The sequence below is a fragment of the Acinonyx jubatus genome, chromosome E1, assembly GCF_027475565.1.
Source record: "Acinonyx jubatus isolate Ajub_Pintada_27869175 chromosome E1, VMU_Ajub_asm_v1.0, whole genome shotgun sequence".
Lineage (NCBI taxonomy): Eukaryota > Metazoa > Chordata > Mammalia > Carnivora > Felidae > Acinonyx > Acinonyx jubatus.
In genome coordinates, this window is record NC_069397.1 from 14,283,917 (window position 1) to 14,309,848 (window position 25,932).

Here is a 25,932-nt window from a genome sequence, read left to right on the forward strand (position 1 = left end):
ACCACAGAGCCCTCTGTGGCGCTGAAACCCATGAACCGGGAGATCATGACCTGGAGGCTCTGTTTATCTTTAGTGTTTTTTCTCTCTAGTCTTCCAATTACTTAGTTTCTATTGATCTGTCTTTTTAAGTTAATGGACTGTTTCTTTTCCATTTTCAATATAATGTAAAACTTATCGAGTGAACTCTTTATTTCACTACTTTTCAGTTTAAGAATTTCTGCTTGGTCCTTTTTGATAATTACTTTTCTTGGCTGACATTTTCTATTGGTTTACTCATTAAGGCCATATTTCCCTTTAATTCTTTGACCATCTTATTAATACTTTGGACTTGTTTATAATAGCTGTTTTAGTCTTTGCCTATCAATTCCAACATGTAGGCCATCTCACATTCAATTTCTGTTGAATGTAGATTGCATTTACCTGTTTCTTTGTGTCTAGTGGGTTTTGTTTATAGTCATTGGCACTGGCTAATTTGTTAGATTCTGGATCTTGTTACCTTCTTCTGGAGAGTATTGGTTTTTTGGGCGGGAGGGTTTTTTTTTGTTTGTTTGTTTTTCCTTAAAAAGGCAATTACATCACTGCTTGATCATCTTGAACTTCTGTATGCTTGGTTTTTTTACATATTATTAGGGCAGCTACTTAGGAACCTAGGATGTCCCCAAGCCCCAGCAATGTGGTGATAGTCAACCTCCAAGCCCTGTCTTCCCTGCAGATTTTGTTTTAGTCTGGGTTTTAGGATCTAATTAATGCAAATTTAGATTAGCTCCCACTCTAGGGTGTGGCCTCTCTGGAGATTCAGCTGGTTGCCAGGGCATGTTAACAAGGTGTTAAAACCTCTCTACTCTGGCAGTTTTGGAACTCCCAACTCCTCCGTCCTAAGGCAGTGCTATTTCTACACTGTTGGATCTCTAACATCTTTCTGTACCACTGTCAACCCTGTAGCAGCTGCCTTCTGGTCAGCCCCTGGTGGTCTTGGCCGCATAGGTACAGTCCAGCCTTCACCCCATTATTCACTGAAGATTCTCACATGTGTTTCATGCTCTTTCTTTGTATAACTTCTTCCTGTCCATTTCCCTACTTGCTGATTCCGGCCCCTTCAGCTACCTCAAATTCTGCCTCTGCCTCCTCAACTCAACAGGACCACCATAATTTCCTTGGGATTCAGCTTTCTGTATCATGGTTGGAAAATTATTCCCAAGCAGAGGACTAAGTGATCAAGAGATCATTTGTGAGTTTTTCTTCTCTCAGAGGTCACAGCCTTTTTTCCCCCCTCATGAAAGGGGAACAGACTTTAATCATAAAAAAATATTTCTAGTATTTTTTCTCCCAGTTTATTGAGAACTAATTGACGTACATCATTGTACATGTTTAAGGTATGCAGCACGATGGTTTGATTTGTGTATATTTTAAAATGATTACCACAGTGAGTTTAGTTAATATCCATGCTCTCCTACAGACACAATGAAAAGCAAAGAAGAAAAATTTCTCCTTGTGATGTATCATACGGCAGTGTTAGCTGTAGTCATTGTGCTGTACGTTATATCCCTACTACTTGTCTTATAACTGGAAGTTGGTACTTTTTGGCCACCTCCCTCTAGTCACCCTCTCCCTACCCCTACCTCTGATAACCACAGATCTGAACTCTTTCTCCATGGGTTTGGTGTTTTAGGGATCACAGTTTTGCACTGCCTGTTGTTCACTGCCTACAAACAGCTGCCTCGGATATTTTATAGTTGTTTATGGTGGGAGGACTAGTCCAGTACCACCTACTTCATCTCATGCGGAGAAACAGAAGGCAGACTGTCCTTACTTGTTAATTACAGAAGTAATCCATGCTCTCTGAAATAATATTAAAATCATATAGAACTGTAGAAAATGAGAATACCAGCCCCTCTTTCCCTTCCAGAAACGATTGCTAATAACGGTGTGGTAACCATTCTTGCGAACATACATACACAGAATATTAACTTTTCTCATACAAATGCATGTTGTGATACATTACTCTTTTTTTGCTTAATATTCATACCTTGTAATTGCTTCTGAATCACGGTGTATAAATCTACATTCTTTTTCAAGTTGCATCATGTTCCATTGCGTAGATACAATTTATACATCTTATTTTATCGAAGTATAATTGACATACAGTGTTCTGTTAGTTTCAGGTGTACATCAAAGTGATTTGATATTTTTATACATTGTGAAATCCCATGATAAGTCTAGTTCATTTGTCACCACACAGTTATTACAATATTATTGACTATATGCCCTACGCTGTACTTTTCATCCCTGTGACTTACTTATTTTATAACTGGAAGTTTGTACCTCTTAATCCCATTTACCTGTTTCGTCCGCCTCCCTCCTCAACCCCTCACCTCTCTGGTAACCAGCAGTTTGTTTCCTGTATCTTTGAGTTGGTTTCTGTTTTGATTGTTCATTTGTTTTGTTTTTTAGATTACCCATATAAGTGAAATCATCCAGTATTTGTCTTTCTCTGACTCATTTCACTATAGCAGGATTTCATTACTTATGGCTGGATGGTAATCCATTGTATACATACATCACATCTTCTTTATCCATTTCCATATCGATGGACACTTAGGTTGTTTCCATATCTTAGCTGTTGGAAATAATGCTGCAGTGCACATAGGAGTGCTTATATTTCTTCAGATTGGTGTTTTCATTTTCTTCAGATAAACACCCAGAAGTGAAATTGCTGGATCGTAGGGTAGTTCTATTTTTAATTGTTTGAGGAACCTCCATAGTGGTTTCCATATTGGCTGCACCAGTATACATTCCCACCATCTGTCTTTTAGGTGATAACTGAGTTACGTCCCTTTTTTGTCATCACATACAGTGCTAAAATGAACTTATTCATACTTAAATCCTTGTATGTTTATAAGACTGTTCTTTTAGAATAGATTCCTACAAGTGAAATTGCTTTGTCAAAAGATACATAAATTTTACTGTTTTTACAAATACTGCCAAAGTGCCCCCAAAATGATCATACCAATTTACACTCCCATTAGCAGTATACAAGTGTCTGTTTTTTCATACTTTTACAAATACTGTGTATTTGTAAAAATTACAGCAATATTTTAATTTCTGCTAATTTTCTGGGTTAAAAAGTGCATCTCACTTTAGTTTGCATTTGTTTACTAGTGGAATAAAGGATCTTTCTGTATATTTACTGTCTGTTTATATTTTTCCATTCTGACTTGCATATTTGTGGCCCTGCTCGTTTTTATATTGTTATTTGTGATTGATATGCAGAGTTCTTATACACTGTAGATAGTTATATTTTATTTTATATGTTGCAAATATTATCTCCCGGTTTGTAGCTTGTTTTATAATCTTCTTTATATTTTTTACAGTGTACAGCTTAAAATTTTTATGAAGTCAAATCTGTCTTTTCCTGCATGACCTCTGGGTTTTCTTGTCATGCTTTCCTCATCTTTGTATACACCTGTTATTGTTCTTGCTGATCGCTTAACAAGATTTCTCTCAAAAGAAAGGTTTGTAGTTAATAAAATACACTTTGATATACCCAGGCTGCTGTTGGAATTTTGGCTGTAAAGTAGGGACTGCTACTTTTAAGTACTCCAAATATTCCAGAATGGCAACCATTTGGAACAAAGGATTTTGAAGGTCTAATGTTTTCATGGACAATTTTTTGTGATATCATTATTGTCAGTGACAGGAAAAAATGAATCTTTAGCTGTCCAAGAGTAAATCCAAATGTTTCCTAACTCCCAGTAAACTCAGAAACAACCAGATGAAATAATGTAAAACCTCATTTGTAGTGAATGCTTATCTAGCAATAGATATTTTTTTTTCCTTGTGCACATAGACCCCCTAAAGTGAAGAAGAGAAAAATGAGAAACTGTTCTTAATTCTAGAATGCAGTGGAAAACGTGGTTTGCATATGTGCAGCAAAAAGCTTTGGAGGGTTGGAATTGCACAATGAGTGAAGGCTGAGCAATTGCTTAATAAGGCGTCCACATTGGGGGGGTGTCCTTTGCTCTTGTGCAATTAGGGAACTCCAGAGCTGCCTGAATAGGGGATTTCCTTTTGTTTCTTACATGCCATTTTAAAAATTCACTTTTTCCCTTCTTTTCAGTGTTCATTCTTTTTTTCTTTAATTGTTGCTTTGAATTCTTATTTGTAGTTTTCTTCTTTTTTCTAAGGAAGAGATGAATTAGCCGTACATCCACATGTCCCTACCTCTGTGCTGATTAGAAATGAACCTGGGCCAGGTTCTACAGACGGTTGCTGATGGTTTAAAGATTTCTGGTTCAGCTTCTTCTCACAGTTGCAATACTCAGCTGGTTCTGAGTGTTTGAAATATGGGTTCCTGATCAGCCAGCATTCGTTTTTCAGTACTGGAATTTTGCACATTTTGTAATGAGTTTTCTGAGGTTTTTGCCTGTTTTGCTTTAATGGCGACCGACACCTCCTGATGGAGCTCAGCTGCAGACTTACTAGAAAGTAAAGCCAAACTTTAAGCTGAAAGCATAGGAGCCAACCAGTAAGAGCTGGAGCCTTACAGTACTTATTTCTCTCTTGGCCAAGGAAACGTCCTTGTTTTCTCCCTCCTTCCCTCTAGCTTGCTCAATCATACTTGTGTTAGATAGTACTTACTTAGTAAGCATGCTTCTGATTCTGATTCTGTTCCCCTTACCTTTGTGCTGGGGGTACTACTCTTTTCTCTCAATTTTGCTCTGTTCCAGGGGAACAGGAGAGGTAGTTGGGTCTGAGTGCCAGAAAAGCAGAAGTTAAGTATGTGGATTTCATAGCCGCATGTATGAGTGTTTGTGGGGCAGGGAACTTCTAATGGAAAACATTTGTGTTGCATCGAAAACAGAGCGAGGCCTGGTTAGAGTCTGTCTGCTCTGTCTGTCAGTCTGTTCCCCACCAGCACTAGTCATTGTTCTCCTGGGAGTCTCAGGCGTATTGTGGTTTCTTCTGCTCTTGCTATCCTCTAATCTTGCCAGAGTTTTTGTGTCACGGGTGGCCCCTTTCGCAGTTTGGAGCAAGGCTGCAAGGGTGGTGACTAATGGCTTTGAAGACACTCAAGCCCACCTACTGGCTTGGAGACCCTTTCTAGGGTGACCCTCAGGAGAGGGAAGGGTCTCCAGCACAGACGGTGGGACAAATGTGCTTGGACTCATTCAAATGGCGTTTTTAGTCCCTGATTTTAGTTCTAGCAAAGCACAAACCAGAAGAACGGAGACCAGAGGCAAAGGCTTACGTTTGGGCTTGCCATTTCATTTGTAAATGCTCCGTAAGGGATGCACCTGGATGCCCAAGCTTGTCTCTGAAGGGCTGATATCAATCAGGTTGTGTGGCTGGATCCCCTTTGGGAAATAGAGAAGAGAAAGTACTAATTTCCCTGAGGATAGTGTCACTCCAAGATACGAGGGCCCTGTAACTTGAGCTGTTTCTTTTTTCCCCCTCCAGACCCTCTGAAATTCACATTTGTTCATCATTTTAAAAGAAAGAAAAAAAGAAAGAAAACAATAAAAAAAGCAGCAGCTCAGAGTTTTCTGGGTCCCCAAGAAGGCACTTTACCAATGTGGTTTTCACATTTTCAGGTTTTTGGCTGGTGAATAAGATTGAGCAGAAATGCTTCTTCCCCTGATAACAATACATTCAGATGCAGGATCAGGAGCGTGTGGATTAAAACCAGACGGTGGATGATTAATATTTTTGCTTATAGAGGTGGACATGGCAGCTTCCTCCATTTAAACGAAAAAGCTCCTTCTCTGCATTTGTATGTGTGCCTATCCTTACATGCTTGGGCTCTTCGGAGGTGGGAGCTAAGAGTTTCTAGTTCAGTTATAGTTTCCAAGTACCCTTTCCTTCCTCTCACTTGAAGCACCCAAGAAGTAGTACTAAGGATTAAGCTGTGAAGCAGAGGTGTGAAGATAAGCTACTAAGACAAGAGCAGGAATGTGCTCTCTTTTCCAAGCTGACTGCTTTCACGGCTCTCCAGGTACTGATGGAACACACATCTTTAGCCACTCAACCTTCTCGCTCCCTGTGGACCTGTGACCACATTATAAGAGGTATAATTTTCCTTTGAAAATATTGCCCCTTTGGAGGTGCCCATCCCCATCATTTCACTATTAGATAATGATATGAAAGGAAACTTTATTATTACAGGTATACTTTGTATTTTGACCTCACTCAATGACAACACAACAGAGATTTCGTGGAGAATACTTTTAATTAGAGCTTGACAGGTGTTTATTATTTTTAAAAAATGTTTCAGGATTTAGTTTTTTGTTAGGTTCTGTGCACCTTAACCTGTTCAGACCAAGAGGCCTCCAGTTAGCCTAGATCTCTGCTTTCTCCCACAACCTTTAAACTTGAATCTACTTTGCCCTCTGTAGAAACGGAGATCTCTGCCCAAATGAAACAGGAAATGAAAGGGGAGGAGGAAAACCAAGCCGGGACTTGGTATCTTTTTATCTGCGTTAAAGAAGATTGCATTGTCCCAGCAACAATGAAAAGTGTTGGGGACAAAGAGTATATAAAGTTCTTTTTATGCCAACAGAAATCTGGGTCTGTGTTAATGTCGCCTCTAATTTCAGGGTGAAAATGGGCTCTGTGTCCAGCCCTGTCACACTTTAATTGCATGCGTTCCCAGTTGTCCCCGATCACAGAGTGCGGCGATGTGTCCCTAGTTCATTCCCATCCCCAGAGACCCAAATATGTTTGTTTACACACATTAAAATCCACTCTTTGTGGGGCGCCTGGGTGGCTCGGTTAGTTAAGAATCTGACTTCGGCTCAGGTCAGGTCATGATCTCACAGTTCGTGAGCTCGAGCCCCGCGTCGGGCTCTGTGCTGACAGCTCAGAGCCTGGAGCTTGTTTTGGATTCCGTGTCTCCCTCTCTTTCTGCCCCAACCCTCCCCCCCTTCAAAAACAAATAAACATTAAAAACATTTTTTTTAATCGATTCTTTGTTACACAGTTTCTGACATACAGTCATGTAACTGTCACCACAATTAAGATACAGAACATTTCTGTCATCCACAAAAACCCCCTCATGCAACCAACCCCTTCACCCCTAGTCACCTCTGATCTTTTTTTCTGTCATAGGGACGACTTTGCCTTTTCCAGAATGTCATATACATTAAACCGGATAGTAGTTAGCTTTCGAGGCTTCATTCACTTAGCATAATGCATATGAGATTCATCCATGCTGTTGCCTAGATCAGTAATCCGTTCTTTTTTGTTTCAGAGTAGTATTCCATTATATGAATAGACCACAATTTGCTTATCCATTCACCAGTTGATGAACATTTGGGTTGTTTGCAGTTTAGGTGATTATGAATGAACTACTGCAAACATTCATGTATAGGTTTTTATGGGAACTTAAGTTTTCATTGCACTTGGGTAAATAGCTAGGAATGAATGTGTGCGTCAGTTGGTAAGTGTATGTTTAATTTTGTTACAAACTGCCAAACTTTTCCAAGGTGGCTGTGCCATTTCACATTCCCACCAGGCGTGTATGAGAATTCCAGTTCGTCCACAGCCTTGCCAGCACTTGATTCCACATTTTATGTGTGTGTGTATGTGTTTAAGTCATTCTACTAGATATCTCATTGTGGTTTTAATTTGCATCTCTCTGATGGCTAATGATGTTGAGCATCTCTTCGTGTGTTTATTTGCCCTCTGTATATCTTTGGTAAAGTATCTTCAGATCTTTTGCCTATTTTTAAATTGTATTGTTTGTTTTCTGACTGAGTTTTGAGAGGTCTTTATGTAATCTGGATGCAAGTCCTTCATCTGCTATATATGTGTCATAAATATTCTCTTGGTCTAGCTTGTCTTTTCACTTAGAGACTAGGTTTTGACTGATTAAATGCTGAGAGCTAGAGGTTTCAGGCTCTCTTGGTAGAGGAAAGTAAGGAAATCGAGACCTTAGTCAGCAGAAAGATGTGAGGACCACCCCTTTTGAAGCTGTTTATTTAAAATAAAAGAAGGGGGAGACGGGTGGGCCAAGATGGAATTGTGCAGACAGATGTCTGAAGCTTTTTAAAATCCCTTCTCTCTCTCCTGTCCCTACCTATGATGTGGATTTGGGGCTCTTGCCTTCAACTGGGTTCTTCAGTTTCTGCCATCACTCCAAATCCAGCTCTGCACACTCCAGTAGAACGCCGAGAGGGCAGACCAGCTGCCTCCCCAGAATGTATTCCAGACTGAGGCGGTTTTGATAAGTAATCATTCCCAAGCCCTAAAGTGATAGCCTCCGAGGAGTCACCCACTTTGAAGAGCTTCTTTCATCTCCAGCTGGACTCTTTTCCAAACAAGCATCGGCAGAGCCTAGTCAGGGCTCTGCCACACAGGGTTCTGCCATGAGAAGCAAATTGGCAGCAACAGGCAGCCCCCTGAGGCAGTGGAATTCAGTTCTTAGAACATGCATTAAATGTGGACGAGATATTTATTTATCATGGGACTCTTTCATGTTGCATGGAATTCTTTCCACAAGGCAGCCCACTTAGGTACAGGGGAGGAGATATGTCATGCCCCATTGGACAAAAGACAAGAAAAGGTAGTATTTGTAATCTCGTCCCTTTTGGAAAAAGTATATCTATATTTTTATACTGCAGAGAGGGAGTAGAAAAGAAAGCCTCTATACAGGACCTTACTTGGCGGCAGCTTCTTGTTCTGTAGGGTTCAGGAAGACTTTGAGGAAATGCAGGTTGTTTGGAAAGATCCAGTTATAGCTGCTTTGTATATTGTGATGGGTGGAGGGATGAAGTGAAGTGTGAAGGCCCCTCCCACCCTCCATCTTGCCTCAGACTACGTCCTGGAGCCCCAGGGCAGAGAAGCCACTTTCATTCCTATTTCTTGGGATTGTTGACAGCCACGTAGTGATAAGAGAACAACCAGCAGGATGAGCAACACACCCAGCACGTTGGCGAAGAAGGCGAGCTGCACTTCTGTGATCATCCTGATCGGCTGGGCTTGCTCCCGGACTCTTGCCACTCTTTAATTGCTGACACTTTTTTTTTTTTAAGATTTTATTTTTAAGTAATCTCTACACCCACCGTGGGGCTCGAACCCACAACCCCGAGATCAAGAGTCGCCTGTTCCACTGACTGAACCAGTCAGGTGGCCCCTAATTGCTGACACTCTTAAAGTCTTTATTTTTCTTAAAGAGCATTTGCCACTGACTAGACGCTAGCAGAGTTTCTTTCCTTTCTGCACATGACATGGGTCACACTGCATGTGATGGTCAGAGAAAGCCTGCTTTAGCTCTAGAGGTCTGTCCAGTTCTCCAGGATAATGTAGTCTGGTCAAGGCTTTGTGGCTTTTGACCCCAAGAGGAGTGATGTATAGAGAGAGAAGAATTTCTGACCCGTCACTAATCTCAGTTATTTATTCAAATACATTTATTCAAATGTCTTTTTGTAAACAAAACATCTTTTAATCAGGCTTACAACTGTTTCTGCTCACGTAGGTACAAATTTCTCACTTTACTAAGGACAAATAAATTCAATTAAAGATAAAATTGTACTGTAGAATAACAGTTCAGGCTTTAAAAACAAAGGGAGGGGTTAAAAACAAGTTCTGCAATAAATCTGCAAGTGTGGAATCTAAGGGAAATGATCCCATCTGGAAAACTCTACCAGTGGTGCCGCGGCTGGTTTGTGGAGCAGTGCGGATCGCAGAGTGAAAAAAGACCCTGCAGTCTTGAAAGATGACAGGCTTCTTAATTGATGTCCATTTCAGCTGGTGCTGTGCCAGCTTATGTTGGCCCCAGTCCAGCGTTCCTGTAATTTGGGAGCCAGGTGTGAAGCATTTTTGTTCCATCTTGTTCCCCAGCATCTACAGAAGCCTCACGCATCTCACTTGAGGCAGCAGCACTCTGTAGGAAACAGATGTACAGGTAGAGATGGAAGGAAGTGTCACAGCTGGGTTATGGATATTAAAAAAAAAAAAAAATCCTCCTCCACACTCCAGTGAGATCTGGGCTTGCAAGTTAGGGGAAAGAGTATTTCACCACCTCAGTATGAGGTGTAACTACCAAGTATAGCCGGATTACGCCAATACTCATTTTTGATTTTTTAAAAACATGTCTTACTACCTTAGAGTTAAATTTCGTATAGGCAGAGATCTGTAGTGATTTGCCTTCTCACTCTAGGAACAGCGTATAAAGAATATCTCGAGATGGCCATCAGAGTTGGGTCTGATCACTTCCATAGCATCTAGGAGTCAAGAGAACAAAACCTTCTGAACGACTAGCTACTCCTGACTAGGTGGGGACACAGCTGTGTTCTTTTGGGGGATCTTGATGAACACAATAGAAAGTTCTAACATCATCTGTCTGATGCATTGATACTAGGCCCTCGATGATCAAGAGTATGGAAGGGTTGTCCCCCACCCCCCAAGAACTCATCTCAGAATTCAGTCTATGTCCTTTCTAGCCCTTGGGTTAAACTTAACATAAAAGAACAGGCATTTCTGCCTTTCAGAATTACCAACATGAGCAGGACCCTCCCTGTGAGAATGTTAAAGTCCTGTGGACATGGAACTTAAATATTGGAATTAGTGTTTTGCCACTGGCTTACATTTTGATATAAGGTAAGTTTTAGCCTTTGAGAACTAAGAGTCAGCTCTGTTTCCTGGAGGGCCCAACTCATAAGCAGATGACTGAAGAGAGGCTTTGTTGTTCCTTCCTTTAACTCGGAATCTCACACAGACTAGAGTCGAAGATCGTTTTTGGCCTTGAGAATCAGACCATGAAGTCAAAGAGTAACTACAAGCCTGCATAGGTTGCTTTTTTGCTCCAAATATGCCAGGGTCATAGGGCAGTTGTTGGTTCACTGATAGCTTTAATCTGTTCTTCCTTACGTTGTCAATGCCAGGAGCTGGAAAATGGCTATACCAGACATTTCAAGAGGGTGAGGAGCTAGGAAGGAAGGTTTTCCTTTAATCAAAGTTTTATTTAAAGCGGGCTCATTTTGGGGCACCTGGATGGTTCAGTTCATTGAATGTTCAACTCTTGATTTCGGCTCAGGTCACGATCCCAGGGTCATGGGATCAAGCCTCATGTCGGGGCTCAGTGTGGAGCCTGCTTAAGATTCTCTCTCTCTCGGGGCGCCTGGGTGGCTCAGTCGGTTAAGTGGCCGACTTTGGCTCAGGTCTTGATCTCACAGTTTGTGAGTTCAAGCCCCGCGTCGGCCTCTGTGCTGATAGCTCAGAGCCTGGAGCCTGCTTCGGATTCTGTGTCTCCCCCTCTCTCTGCCCCTCCTCTGTGTCTCTCTGTCTCTCAATAATAAATAAACGTTTAAAAAAAAAAAAGATTCCTTCTCTCTCTCTCTCTGTACCTGGGTGGCTCAATGGCTTAAGCATCTGACTTTGGCCTCAGGTCATGATCTCGCAGTGTGTGAGTTTGAGCCTCGTTTCGGGCTCTGTGCTGACAGCTCAGAGCCTGAAGCCTGCTTCAGATTTCTATGTCTCCCTCTCTCCCAGCCCCTCCCCTGCTCATGCTCTGTTTCTCTCTCTCTCTCCCTCTCCCTCTCTCCCCTGCTCGTCTCTCTCTCTCTCCCTCTCCCCTGCTCATATAAACGTGCTGTCTCTCTCTCAAAAAAAAAAGGACAGTTATTCCATTTTTAAAATTGTAATTGTTAAAATATACATAATACACAATTTACCATTTTTAAGTGTACAGTTCTGTGGCATTAAATATATTCATGTTGTTTTGCAACCACCACCACCATCCATCTCCAGGATTTTTTCATTTTCCCCAGCTGAAACGATACCCATTAAACACCAACTCCCCATTTCCTCCCTCTCCCAGCCTCTGGCAACCATCATTTTATTTCTGCTCTGAATTTGACTACAAACCTCATATAAGTGAAATCATTCAATATTTGTCTTTTCGTGACTGGCTCATTTTACTTAGCATAACATCTTTAAGGTTCATCCTGTTGTGGTACATGTCAAAATTTCTGCCTTTTTTAAGGCTGAGTAATATTCCCTTGTGTATATACACTATATTTTGTATCTGTTCCATGGGATGGACGTTTGGGTTGCTTCTACCTTTTGGCAATTGTGAATAATGTTGCCGTGAACATGGCCAGCATACAAATAACCTGTTCCAGCCCTTGCTTTCACATCTTTCGGATGTGTACACAGAAGTGGAATAGCCAGATCATATGGTGCTTCTGTGTTGAGTTGGAGAACTTGCCATAACTGCTTTCCACGGGTCTGCACCATTTAAATTCCTACCAGCAGTACACAAGGATTCCAGTTTTTCCACATCTTCACCAACACTTTATTTTCTGGTTTTTTGATAATAGCCATCCTAATGGGTGTGAAGTGATATCCCTGTGTGGCTTTGACGTGCGTTTCCTTAATGACTAATAATGTTGAATGTCTTTATTATGTGCTTACTTAATTGTATACATTTAAAAAATACAGTTTCTACTTTCTCACTTGATTGCCTGTGGGATACCTTAGCATTAGTTTTTTCCCTCTGAGCCAAAGGAAGGCAAAGTAGAATAAAAGAAAGTGTCAAATGTGAGCTCTGATCCTGACTGCTATAGGCTGATTGTGTGGTCTTGGACAATTCATATAACCTCTCTGGGCTTTTGTCTTTTTGAATAAAACTAGGAAACCTTTAACTACCTTACCGATCTCAAAGAGGATAAAAAGGGATGATAAGGTCTGTGAAAGTATTTTGTAAAGATTTTATAAAAGTGGGGAAATGTGTATTCAGATAGTTTGCCCATTTTAAAAATTGGATTGTCTTTTATTGTTGAGTTATAGGAGTTCTTTTTATATTCTGGATAAAGTCCATTATCAGACATATGATTTGCAAATATTTTTTCCCTTTCAATGGGCTGATTGTCTTTTCACTTTGTTGAAAATTTTTAAATTTTTAAATTTTGATGAGATCTATTTTATTTACTTTTTCTTATGTTGCACTTTGGTGTTACAAAGACTTTTTCTTTAATGTTTATTTTTGAGAGAGAGAGAGAGCACATGCATGTGCAGGTAGGGGTGGGGCAGAGAGCGAGGGAGAGAGAATCACAAGCAAGGCTCTGTGCTATCAGCACAGAGTCCGACATGGGGCATGGCCTGAGCTGAAATCAAGAGTCATGTGTTCAACCGACTGAGCCACCCAGGCTTTAATACTGACACGTCTTAGCAAATGTGAAATTCCCCTTAAGTTTTCTCTTCTTTGGGCTAAACATTCACCAGAGAAATCAAATAGATCCTTTTTTTTTTTTTTAATATTTATTTAAGTAATCTCTATACCCAATATGGGGCTCAAACTCATGACCCTGAGATCAAGAGTTGTACACTCTTCCGACTGAGCCAGGTGCCCCAAAATCAAATAGATTCTTGACCAACACTATCCCATAGAACTGTGATAATAGAACTGATCTGTTTCCACAGTATCCTATTCTATATGGTAACCACTAGATACTTGTGACTCTTGAGTACTTGAAATGTGACTAGTGCAGCTGACAAACAGAGATTTTAATTAAATTGAAATATCCACATGTGGCTAGTGGCTAGTGTATTGGACATTTCAATTCTAGATTGAAATTCTCTTGGCCACATTCCTCTATACCACTGGTTCTCAAATTGTAGTACTAGGACCAGCAGCATGAGATCCCCCTGAGAACATGTTAAATGTGTAATGTTTTAGAGCCGTGAATCAGAAACTCTGACGGGAGCCCAGCAATCACTTTCAACAAGTTTCTTCTGGTGATTCCAGTGCAATGACACTTGAAAGCCAATTCTAGTTCTTCAGAGTTCCATTTGAAAGCAACACTCAGACATGGTCTGACGTGCGTGGATTTCACCTGAAGAATGTTTCAGTGGCTTAAAAAATACTTTGAATACTATTACCTAGATAGCACATTGACTGGTATGTTGTAAAATAAATAAAATATGGTTATGCAGAATTTTTTTTTTAAATAAAGTACCAGCTGCGATTCAAAAGAAGAACAGTTAATGAGAACTTTCCTATAAATCTCACACACAGTCTTATATAGTGCTGGAATTAGAACCCGGAGCTTCTGATTCTCAGCCTGGTATGCTTTCCACCTATCAGGCCGGGGTTCATGAAATAGGCCCCACTGTTGGTTGGGTTTGGTGTCTCCCAGAAGAGAAAAAGCTCATTCCTCAGCATGTATTTCACCCTACCCCCTTTGGGGGGCGTTCCTGCCTGCTCTTGTACCACTTCCCTTTTGTTAGGGTGCCTCCGTAGTCACAACTGATGCCTTGGGAACTTCTCCCCTCTTCAGGGTTTAACAGACTTCACCTATATAGTTATCTTCTTTTAATATGATTTCTGTCCTCTTATACTTAAACCCTAGAAGAGGAGCTGGCTTGTTCTGTTGCTGGCCTTGAGCCAGATGTCATAACTTCAGGCAGTGCCACACTGCATATCTCCAGCAGTTTGAAATGGAGAACGGAGTTAGAGATAAGATCAGCAGCTTTAGGTGATGGCATTGTTTCAAATAAACCATGCATGACCCAAAGCTTCCACTTCAAATGGGGAATGAAATTGCTTCATCCTTTGACAGCTTGCTCCATGAAAGAAATTTATCTTCACTTAATTGCTTTAGATCCCAAGAGGCTACATACAGTAATTTCTAGGAGATAATTATATCAATTTTTAAAAATACGTGACTGTGAACGTGAATATGCAACTGCAGCGGACAAGGAGGGAAAGCATTGGAGGACCACAGGTCCTGGTGCACTTTGCTGGTGGGGTTCTGTTCTCATTCTTGGAGTCCCCTTGGGTCTCAGTCCACTCTCTGAATCTACTGATTGAGATGCGGGGGCCTAGGTATCGCTCCGTGCCGCTAGGGTTAAACTATCTTGCCTACTACTCATAGCCGGGTAGCATTTTGCTCAAACCCCTCCCAAGGCTGGGAGGGGTTGGGCTGGCTGGCTGACTTCCGGCTACATGTCTTCATCTAGTCCGGCTGGGCACAGTCTGTCTACACTGTGGGCCAGAGCCACTGGGGGTTCCGGTCAGTGGCAGCTGAAAACCAGCAAACTTGTTGATTTTAAAACATGACTATTTAGATGTTAGGGATAAACTTCCTGTAGATGGGACGGGCTCCTTAATCTAGGCATGTTTCAATTTCCAGGCCTCCTCCTTTCACTGGCCTTTATATTTGAGAGTCTAAAACTTCCACTCTGTCATTTTCATTAATCCCAACTACTACCTGCCTTTACTCCACATTTTTTTTCTCTCATTTCTCAAATTCCAGGGTTTCCCACTACCTCCTACTTAATAACTGTTTCCATGTTGTGGTACAACAACTCCTAGAAAGATCAGCGGTATTTTCTGAGTGTGGACACAGTTCTTCTGGGTCCCCTCTCACCCCTTTCTGCCTGCATCTACCTTTAAGACTACAAACAGAACATTAAGTTGTGAGTTCCTTGAAACTGCTCTCTCATAGACATCCCTGAGTGTCTAGTGTGGTGCTACAGATCTCAGGAGGGCTTGATAAATATTTTCTATGTGAGTAAGAGCCAGTGTGGCATAACTGGATGACATGGTTTACAGGCACTCCTGCCCTAAATACCAGGGAGAGCTCGCTTAGAGGTCTAGGGGACTTTTGGATTCTGTACTAAGATCAACGAATACCTGAGCTAACTTAGGAGGGGGAGGGGTTGCCAAAATCAAGTTGGTCCAACTCAAGCAAGAATCTGCAAAGCCACAGATTTCCATTTCTTATCAAGTTCTGTCCCAACCAGTCCTGTGGACTTTTCTCACAGGGGTCATTCTCCGGGTGTCCTTTGTCCCTCCTTCTCACTTAGTCCAGGTTCACCATACTCTTCAGAGCATAGTGATGTCTTTTCTTTAAACTCCTCCCCAAGAAACCTGACAGCTAATTTGCATTTGAAAAAGGTCATACTGGTATGCCTCCAAGGGAAATCTGCAGCAAGTACTGTCACATCATTTCTTGGATTCACATCAAGGAGTTTTTGAAGGAATTACACTTTTGCTCACATCTAAAACATGAGCACCTGAGTAGCAGCCTGGAGGGGTCATCAGGGTCAGGGTATTTGTTCTAGTGTGTGTTTTTGAAACTAGAAAGACATTTGTCTGTATTATCACCACCTCTGGGACCCTCTTCCTCTGGAGCTTCTTCTCTGTCTTGCCCATCAGATTAATAGTAGACACTTAAGAGAATTTTCCTAGTCCTAAAATGAAACATATCGATCTTACTTAGAAATGCCTAGAGTTGTCCAGGCAGACAGAGCAAGCCAGTAAATTGTTGAGTTTTACTTCATGAGACTGAATTTGCATTGTTGAGAGGTACCAGTCCTTCATAAGAACTTAAATTACCTGCACTATTATTTTAGCCAACCTCCCATCCCCCATCACGAAGATACTAATTCCTCAACTTGACAGATTGCTTATTTTGACAGCTTTATTTACTATACCAAGCCTTCCATGGTCAGTAACATTGCTTCAGGCCATTTCTTTTAGTTTGATCTTCTCTGAGGAGCAGAGAAGCTCTGCTCTGATCTGCTCTGAGGAGCAGGAGAAACAGGTGCCTGTTTCTCCACCTGTTTTAATTAAAAAACATACTAGACGTATATTGGATATATAAGGACTTATCAAGAAGGGTAATTGAACTTCTGATGTCTTTAGACCACAGAGCCAGGGGTGCCTGGGTGGCTCAGTTAGTTGAGCATCTGACTCTTGATTTTTTTCAGCTCAGGTCATGATCCCAAGGTCGTGGGATTGAGCCCCATGTCAGGCTCTGCACTGAGCTTCTCTCTCTCTCTCTCTGTCTCTCTCTCTCTCTGTCTCTCTCTCTCCTTCCCTCTCCCCCCCACCCTTCCACTACTCTCCTCCCCGCTCCCCAACTTGTGCATTCTCTCTTAAATAAATTAAATAATAAATAGACCACAGAGCCTAAAAAGAGTCTATCCTTTTCAGGGAAGTAATCCTCTTTTGTACATTTTTTGGTGGATTCACTGAATCCAGTCATTCTGGCATGTTCGATAAAGCTTTCCAGAAGGACGTTTGTCTCACTCAGGACTGTGTGTGTGTGTGTGTGTGTGTGTGCGTGTGTGTGCGCGCGCGCGCGTATTGGACAAATGTGCTTATCCCTCTGAAAAGAAGGTAATAATTACCCAAATCCCAAATAGGGAAATTGGGACTCTCCAAGGATTTAGGGCCATCAGGAATAGGCTAAGAAAAAGCTTTTTAGCATAGGTATTGTGAAGAAATGAGATCAAATAGGAATGAGGAAATGACACAATTTCCTTCTCTTTCCTAGAGCTTTCTCTGCAGACTGCACTCTCCAGAAACAGTAGCCACTTAGCCATGTGAGTCTATTTAAATTTAAATTACTTAAAATTAAATAAAATTCAAAATTTAGTTCTTCAGTCACACTAGCCACATTTCAAGTGGTTGATAGCAACGTGTGACTAATGGCTACCATATTGTTGAGAGCAGGTATAGAAAATTTTTATCATTGGTAGAAAGTTTTGTTAGACAGCTCTGCTTTGTGATAAAGTCAAGAAGTATGACTTGATTGTTAAGATTGGGGGTAATGACAGGAAGAATATAGAAAGGGAGACACTGGGATTTGAAGGGCAAAATTCATCTAATTAGGAATGATTCAGGATCACAGATAGTGGACTCCAAAGAATGGTAGATAACGAGATTCCTATTGAGATAATTTAATAATGTATTTTATAGGATGCAGGATACAGGTTATTTCTCCTGAGTGATCAGCTTTCATGATCTTCTGTAAGAACTTTTCATAGTCAAATAAGCACAATGTCTATTCGTGGACTTTTTCTAATCCTTTTCTAAGTCTGTATCTTTGTGTTTCCCATCTATCATTATCATACCTGGTTTCCTTTTTGAGTGTCTCTCTTGTTTCCATTGATAACAATTACATTATCCATTTACATAGTGCTATTATGATGTGTTGTTTCGCTTGATTTCCACTACTCTATAAAGTATTATCCACATTTTATAGGAGAGAAAACTAAGACCAGTTTATCTACAAGTGTATTATAGTAATAGGTCAGAACCAAGATATATCATTAAGTTTGAATGTGTGTGGGACTCCAAAGTCCTACACACATAAAATTTTATTCTCTCACATGAGTCCAGAACTAGGCAGTCCAAGGCTAGTGTGAAGGCTCCACCAAGTTGGGAGATGCTGAGGCCTCTTGCAGCTCACTACGCCAATATCCTAGGATGTGGCCTCATCCCAGGATGGCTGCTAGGGCATCACTGGGCAGCACAATGGAGGAAGAGGACAAGTTCTTTTACTAAAGAGGAGGAGACCGGGTATTGGGAGTTAACTGGCAATCTCTGCCCTAACAGGCATTTTGAATTTTGGTCTAGTGCTTTTGCACTGTTTCCTGTTGCCTCTGTTTCATTAGCTAATGATTTAGTCATCCAAGTCTCCAGGGCAAGCAGTTCTTCCAAAGAATTAAACATAAGGCCCGTCTCTTCCAGATGAACAATTACAATAAAAGCTACCATTTATTGAGGGTTTGCTATTCTGAGAGCTTTACATGCATGAAAACATTTCATCCTCACAACCCTATGCAGTAGGTACCTTTATTAGCCACCATTTTACTTAAGGAGACTGAAGTATAGAACCATTAATTGGCTTGCCCAAGGTTGCACAGGTAGAAAATGGCAGAGTTAGAATTCAAGCCCAAGAACTCTAACCCCAGAGCCCATTTGAACCACTGCTACTGTACGGAGCCTCTGGAGGACGTGCCATAATTGCCTAAAGGTGGATGGTGGCCCCCATCACAGCCCAGGGGAAGAGCTTTTCCAGACACATCCTACAGGCATGCCATTCTCCTCCTTGGGATTATTCGGAAGCTGTGCTAATAAAAGCAATACATTTGATGTGTCTTCTTGTTTTTTCATTCCCTGTTCCCTTTCCTCTTCTGTTCTTCTCCAAAACCAGAGCCTGGAAAAAGAGATTAAGTGGCATGCTTTATTTAGGTTTTTGGAAAGTTCATATCCCTGAACTCATGTTGGAACTTGCATGAGAAGATTGTGCTGGGAAATTAATTAGGTGTCTGTAGAGAATCCAGAGGCTTGAAGTTTCTATATCTTGTTAATAGAAATTTTGTTTTCAAATTTAAATTTGTATTTTCTCTTCACTCTCAAGCCCCCTGTTTCAGTGTTCTAGTTGTGACTGTGGCTGGACTCTTCCCCATGGACCCCCAGAGAGATTGGTGCTTGAACTTACAGTCCATATTTAACCTGGGCTTCTGCGCAAGGGCTGGACATCTCCCCTTAACATACTCTGGTAGTCTTGACTCCTGACATTAATTGAACATAAGATATTTATTGAGCACTTACTGTTTGCCAGGCACTATTCATAGTACTAGGAATTCTGTAGTGAATGAGACAGATACTGTCTCTTACCTCATGGATCTTATGTCCTAGTTAAAGGGAGACAGGCAAAAATCTAGTAAAGAAATAAGCCAAATATTTTTTTTTTTTAACGTTTATTTATTTTTGAGACAGAGAGAGACAGAGCATGAACGGGGGAGGGTCACAGAGAGGGAGACACAGAATCTGAAACAGGCTCCAGGCTCTGAGCTGTCAGCACAGAGCCCGATGCGGGGCTCGAACTCACGGACCGCGAGATCATGACCTGAGCCGAAGTCGGCCACTTAACCGATTGAGCCACCTAGGCGCCCCAAAGTAAGCCAAATAAATTCAGCTTATGTTAAATACCATGGAGGAAATAAAATGGGGAAATTTGATGAAAGACTGACTGGGGGAGTGGATTGAATCTGTCACATAACCTGTTCCACATAGCCTACTACTTTGAGCTACTGTTTTACCACCCTTAGAGTAGAAGAGCTGATGGTGAATGGTGATCACAAGCAGAGGCTGACCTCCATCCACCTTGGTGCAACTTAGAACTATCTTGGTAACAGTCGTGATCTCTACTCAGTTGTTTGGGATTTTTTTTTTGTTTTGGTTTGGTTTTGGTTTTTTGGTTTTTTGTTTTTTTAAGCAATTCTTACGTAAAGAAAAACAGAATAGTTAACAAACACCTGGGTACATTCCACTCATTTTTAAAAGAAATAATACATTATAGATACAGTTAAAACTCCTTCTTTATCCCTCTAGGATCCCATTTCTCTTTCTCCTTCCCTAAAGGTAGCCACCATCCTGAATTCATTGTATCTGTATATCTTTTATATTTATATATATAAATATATATATCCATAAACAATATAGTATGATTTTTGCATGTTTAGACTTTATACACATGACCTACTGTGATTATCATCTACTTTGCTTTTCTTACTCAGCATTACAACTTCTAGATTTATTTATGTTGATGTGCGTCGTTCTGTTTCTTTCATTTTAACTGATGTATACTAATCCATTGTATGAATATACCACAACTTATTGAACTGTATTACAGATGCATGATTTTTTAGAACTGCCAACAATACTGCAGTCTCTTGGTATAATATAGGAACTTCTCTAAAAAATGTATCTGGAAGCAGAGCTGCCGCGTGGTAAGGCATGCTCACCATCAGCTTTGCTAGCCATTGCCAGATTGCTTTTCAAGGTGATCATACCACTTCACACTACCTAGAAAAGCAGATGAGTTCCAACTCTTCTACATTCTCACCAAAACTAGGCATTTTCCAAACTTAATTTTTGCCAATTTGATGGTTTTAAAACCTGTCATGCTTTATTTTTTGTTTTCCTTATTACTAGAGGGGTTAAACATTTCTTCATTTATTAATTAGCGATTTGAATTCCCTTGTTAAATTCCATTTTCACAGGGTGCCTGGGTGGCTCAGTCAGCTAAGCATCCTTCTTTCGATTTCAGCTCAGGTCATGATGTCACGGTTTCCTGAGTTCAAGCCCCACGTCAGGCTCTGTGCACTGGCCCTGGGGAGTCTGCTTGGGATTCTCTCTCCTCTCCTTCTGACCTCTTCCCCCGCACACACTGTCTCTGTCTCTCTCAAAATAAATAAACAAACTTAAAAAAAAAATTCCATGTTTATATTTTCTACCCATTTTTCTCTACTTAAATTTTCTGATTGGTTCTTACTGATTTGCAGGTATGGATATGAATCCTCTGTCAGCTAAGTGCATTGCAAATCTTCCAACCTATAGTTTATCTTTTAAATTCACCTATTTTCATTTGTATGGAAATTCCTTTTCTGACAAATTTGTCAATTAGTTCCTTTATGCTTTATGTCTTATTTAAAAAATTCTTCCCAGATATACATACAGTATTGTCCATGTGTTGCTAATTGAGGCTGGGTAGTGGTCGTCAGATTTACTTATTATAATAGTTCCCACTTTTGTATATGTTTGAAATACTCCAAAATTAAAAAATTTAGAATAAGTCCGCCGGAATGCATTTAGTAGCAAATGTGCTTTAAGTTTTATCGTATAGAAAAATCAGTTGCCCTGCTAATAAGCCAAATTTTGTAATTTGGTGAGGTAAAAGGGTTACTTTGATCTCTGTATAAAATTTGTCACTTGATCTTTTTTTTTAAAAATCACTTTGTTGTTAGGTTAAATTGTCGACAAGAAGAATTGCAATTCTACCTGAAAAAAAAAGTAAAAAGAAAGAAAGAAAGCCTTATCCACCCTGCGGTCACAAGAAACATATATGTACATTTTTTTCTTCTTTAAGTTTTATTTTACTTTATACATTTACATCTTTGATCTGTCTGAAATTTATATTTGTAAATCAGGTTTCTCTATATGTGGGTCACTTTCATGGTTCTCTGTTCCTTTTTTTTTTTTTTTTAATGTTTATTTATTTATTTTGAGAGAGAGAGAGAGAGCGCGCACATGCAGGGTAGGGGCAGAGAGAGAGGGAGAAAGAAAATCCCAAGCAGTCTCTACACTGTCAGCACAGAGCCCAATGTGGGATTCAAACCCATAAACCACAAGACCGTGACCTGAGCTAAAATCAAGAGTCGGATGCTTAACCGACTGGGCTACCCAGGCACCCTGTCTCTGTTCTGATTCATTGAGCCAGTGGGCCAGTCAATACCACCATTCTGGTTTATAAGTCTTTAAAACTACAAGGACAAGTCTTCCCACTTTTTTCTAGTTTTACAGAAATGTCTGGACTTCCTAGTTCTTCTTCCAGATGAGATCAACTTTTCAGATTCCTCCAAAAACTCTGTAGGGATTTTGTTTGTAATTGCACTGCATTAAAAAATTAATTTGGGGAGACTTGCCATATTTATAGTATTAAGTCTTTCCATCCATGAACATGATATGCTATCAATTTAATTCAGATCTTTGAGGATGTTTTGTGATCTTTTCCATAAAAACCCTGCACAGCTTTTGTTACTAATTTGAATATTATATTTTCCAGTTGACTATTAATGGTATAAATGTGAGTGCTATTTTTTCTGTTGATCTTCTGTCCACCAACTCTACTATAATTTGTTCTAATAATAGTTGCCATTAGAGAAATTTTTTACTTTGTTTCTGACCATAATAACAATGCTTCTAAAGTTGTGTCATTAAATCTGCTTTTGCCATGGGTTTCTGATAAATATCTTTTATCAGTTTAAGGATATTCTCTTCGGGGCGCCTGGGTGGCTCAGTCGGTTAAGCGTCCAACTTCGGCTCAGGTCATGATCTCACAGTTCATGAGTTCGAGCCCCGCATCGGGCTCTGTGCTGACAGCTCAGAGCCTGGAGCCTGCTTCTGATTCTGTGTCTCCCTCTCTCTCTGCCCCTTCTCCAGTCGCACTCTGTCTATCTCAAAAATAAATTAAAACATTAAAAAAAAAAAAAAGGATATTCCCTTCTATTCCTAGTTTGCTGAAGTTTTTTTTTTTGAAGTTATTTTTAATTTTAAATGAATGAGGGTTAAATTTTATTAAATATTTTTCTTCATCTATTGATGATCATGTGGTCTTCCTTTTTGACCTATTACTATGGGGATATAAATTAATAAGTTTCTAATACATAACTATCATTTCCTTCCTAAAATAGTGTGTTCTCCTTATTCTCCCATCCCCCAAAAGAACATATTCTTGGGGCGCCTGGGTGGCTCAGTCGGTTAAGCGTCTGACTTCAGCTCAGGTCATGATCTCGCGGTCCGTGAGTTCAAGCCCCTCATCGGGCTCTGTGCTGACAGCTCAGAGCCTGGAGCCTGTTTCAGATTCTGTGTCTCCCTCTCTGTGACCCTTCCCCGTTCATGCTCTGTCTCTCTCTCTGTCTCAAAAATAAATAAAAGTTAAAAAAAAATTTTTTTAAAAAAGAACATATTTTTGACCATACTTTTTTCATAGGTGATAAATCTTTTCATTTATTTTCTTAGGTGTTTTATTCTGTCTGCCTGCCATTTTTTCTTTCTGTCCATATTATTTGAGCGACAACTATATGTTTATACCATTCATTGTGCTAAGGAAATAGAAGAGAAGAAACCTGAATCAAATAGGGGTATGCTACAGTTAAAGGACAACCTTAGCTTAGTGAGGATTTGTGGGAAATCAATTTTATTATTTTTTTTAATTGTTTTTAATGTTTATTTTTGAGGCAGAGACAGACAGAGCATGAACAGGGGAGGGTCAGAGAGAGGGAGACACAGAATCCGAAGCAGGCTCCAGGCTCTGAGCTGTCAGCACAGAGCTCGACGCGGGGCTTGAACTCACGAACTGTGAGATCATGACCTGAGCCGAAGCCAGACGCTCAACCGACTGAGCCACCCAGGTGCCCCGGGAAATCAATTTTAAAGGTATAAAAAAAGAGGGGCATCTGGGTGGTTCAGTCAGTTGAGCATCTGACTCTTGATTTTGGCTCAGGTCATGATCTCATAGTTTGTGAGTTTGAGCCCCCGCGTTGGGCTCTGCACTGACAGCACGGAGCCTGCTTGCAATTCTCTCTCTGCCCTCCCCCACTCTCATGCACACGTGTGTGCTCACACTCTCTCTCTCTCTCTCTCTCTCAAAATAAATACTTTTTAAAAAGTGTTAAAAAAAATACTTTAGGGGTGCCTGGCTGGCTCATTCGGTAGAGCATGTGAGTCTTGACCTGAGAGTCATGAGCTCAAGCCCTACCTTGGGCATGGAGCCTACTTAAGAACAACAAGTTTATCCTTAAAAAATATTTGTATATAAAAACAAATGTTGGGGAATAGCATGACAGAATTGGAGATACAGAGGACTAATCTGGTGGCAATATTTAGAAGGGGAGGAACAGTACAAGCAAGAAGCCAGTTAGCAGTGTAAGGTCTAGGATTATGGTGACAACAGTCTAGCTCAGACTAGCATCCATAGTAACAAAAGGTAGGGGATGGATGTGAGGGCTGCATTACAGTATAACTTGGTATTTGTTTAAATATAAATAGGATAAGGGAGGAGAGTAGTGAATATTTTCACAAAATTTTGAGGCTAAATAGCTAGAAAATTTGAGCCACTGTTGTTGATTAAAATGGGGAAGTTGGAAAAGGAAGCCTTTGGGGATACATGTTTGAGGTTGGATACTCCTAAGTTGATGATGATCACCTCTGTACAGCCTCCAGGATATTCTCATAGCAGCTCAGTGAATGCTTTTTGGTAATGTCAGCATGATGAAAACAACAAATCCCTCTGAGAGGCAGTGCGATGTGGAGGTAGAAAGAACACAAAATTCAAAATCAAGAGTTTGAATCCCAACCACACTTACAAAACTATGGACCTTAGTTTTTATATCTAAGAAAAAGTAGTACCACCACCACCACCAGTCAGTTGTTTTGAATATTAAGTGAAATGGCATTTGGGAAATAATATTGTAAACTTTCAAATTTACAATATTAAGGGAGTTTACAGTGGTTAAAGAGGCTGCTAGACGAGTAGGCAGGATAGTGGTGTGCTGGAACGAGGGACAAGGCAGCTAGAGGTAGTATGTAGGGTGGTGCTCCTGAAAACAGGATCAGATGGTCTTTAAGATAGTTCTTGAGCAGCACCTTCCAATAGGACTTTCTGCAGTGATGGGAATAAGTTACTCCGTATTGTCCGATATGGTAGCTACTAGCTACATGTAGCTGTTGAGCACTTGAAATGTGGCTGGCGCCACCTGAGGAAATGGTTTAAATTTTTTTTTTAATTGTGGTGAAATATACGTAACATAAAACTTACCGTTTTAACCATCTTTAAATGTACAATATGTGACATTAAGTGTTGCACAGTGCTCACCGCTGTCCATTTCCAGAACCTTTTCATCATTCCAACAAAAACTCTGTATCCATTAAACAAGAACCTCATTCTTCCCTCTCCCGAGCCTCTGGTAGTATCTAGTCTACTTTCTGTCTTTATGAATTTGCCTGTTGAAAGTACCTTATACAAGTGGAATCATATAGGGGCTCCTGGGTGGCTCAGTCGTTAGGCATCTGACTTTAGCTCAGGTCATGATCTCGCTGTTCTGTGGGTTCGAGCTCCATGTCAGGCTCTGTGCTGACAGCTCAGAGTCTGGAGCCTGCTTCAGATTCTGTGTCTCCCTCTCTCTCTACCCCTCCCGCCTCATACTCTGTCTCTCTCTCAAAAATAAATAAACATTAAAAAATTTTTAAAAAAAACGTGGAATCATATAATATCCTTTTGTGTTGTTCATATTTCTTCTTTTTTTAATGTTTATTTGTGAGAGAGAAAGAGCAAGCGAGCAGAGGAGGGGCAGAGAGAGGGAGACACAGAATCCAAAGCAGGCTCCAGGCTCTGAGCTGTCAGCACAGAGCCCGATGCGGGGCTCGAAATTACGAACTCTGAGATCATGACTGGAGCTGAAGTCAGACACTTAACCGACTGAGCCACCCAGGCACCCCTTGCTGTGCATATGTCAACCGACCATAATGTTTTCAAAGCTCATCCATATGTCAGAATTCAGCTCCTTTCTTTTTTTTTTTACGTTTATTTATTTTGAAAGAATGAGAGTGTGTGCGTGCGTGAGGTAGAAGCA

The 25,932-nt window shown here is 40.6% G+C and overlaps 2 protein-coding genes across 7 annotated transcripts in view; one reads left to right on the plus strand and one right to left on the minus strand.

The window, feature by feature from the left end:
• SMG6 (SMG6 nonsense mediated mRNA decay factor) overlaps positions 1-25,932 on the plus strand; it is a 226,965-nt gene that overhangs the window by 132,438 nt on the left and 68,595 nt on the right. The window lies entirely within an intron of this gene.
• LOC106983201 (dolichyl-diphosphooligosaccharide--protein glycosyltransferase subunit 4) lies at positions 8,853-9,195 on the minus strand. The gene is given in 2 exon segments (XM_053212597.1): positions 8,853-8,888; positions 8,890-9,195. Coding segments are annotated over 2 exon segments (108 nt in total). The 5' UTR covers positions 8,962-9,195.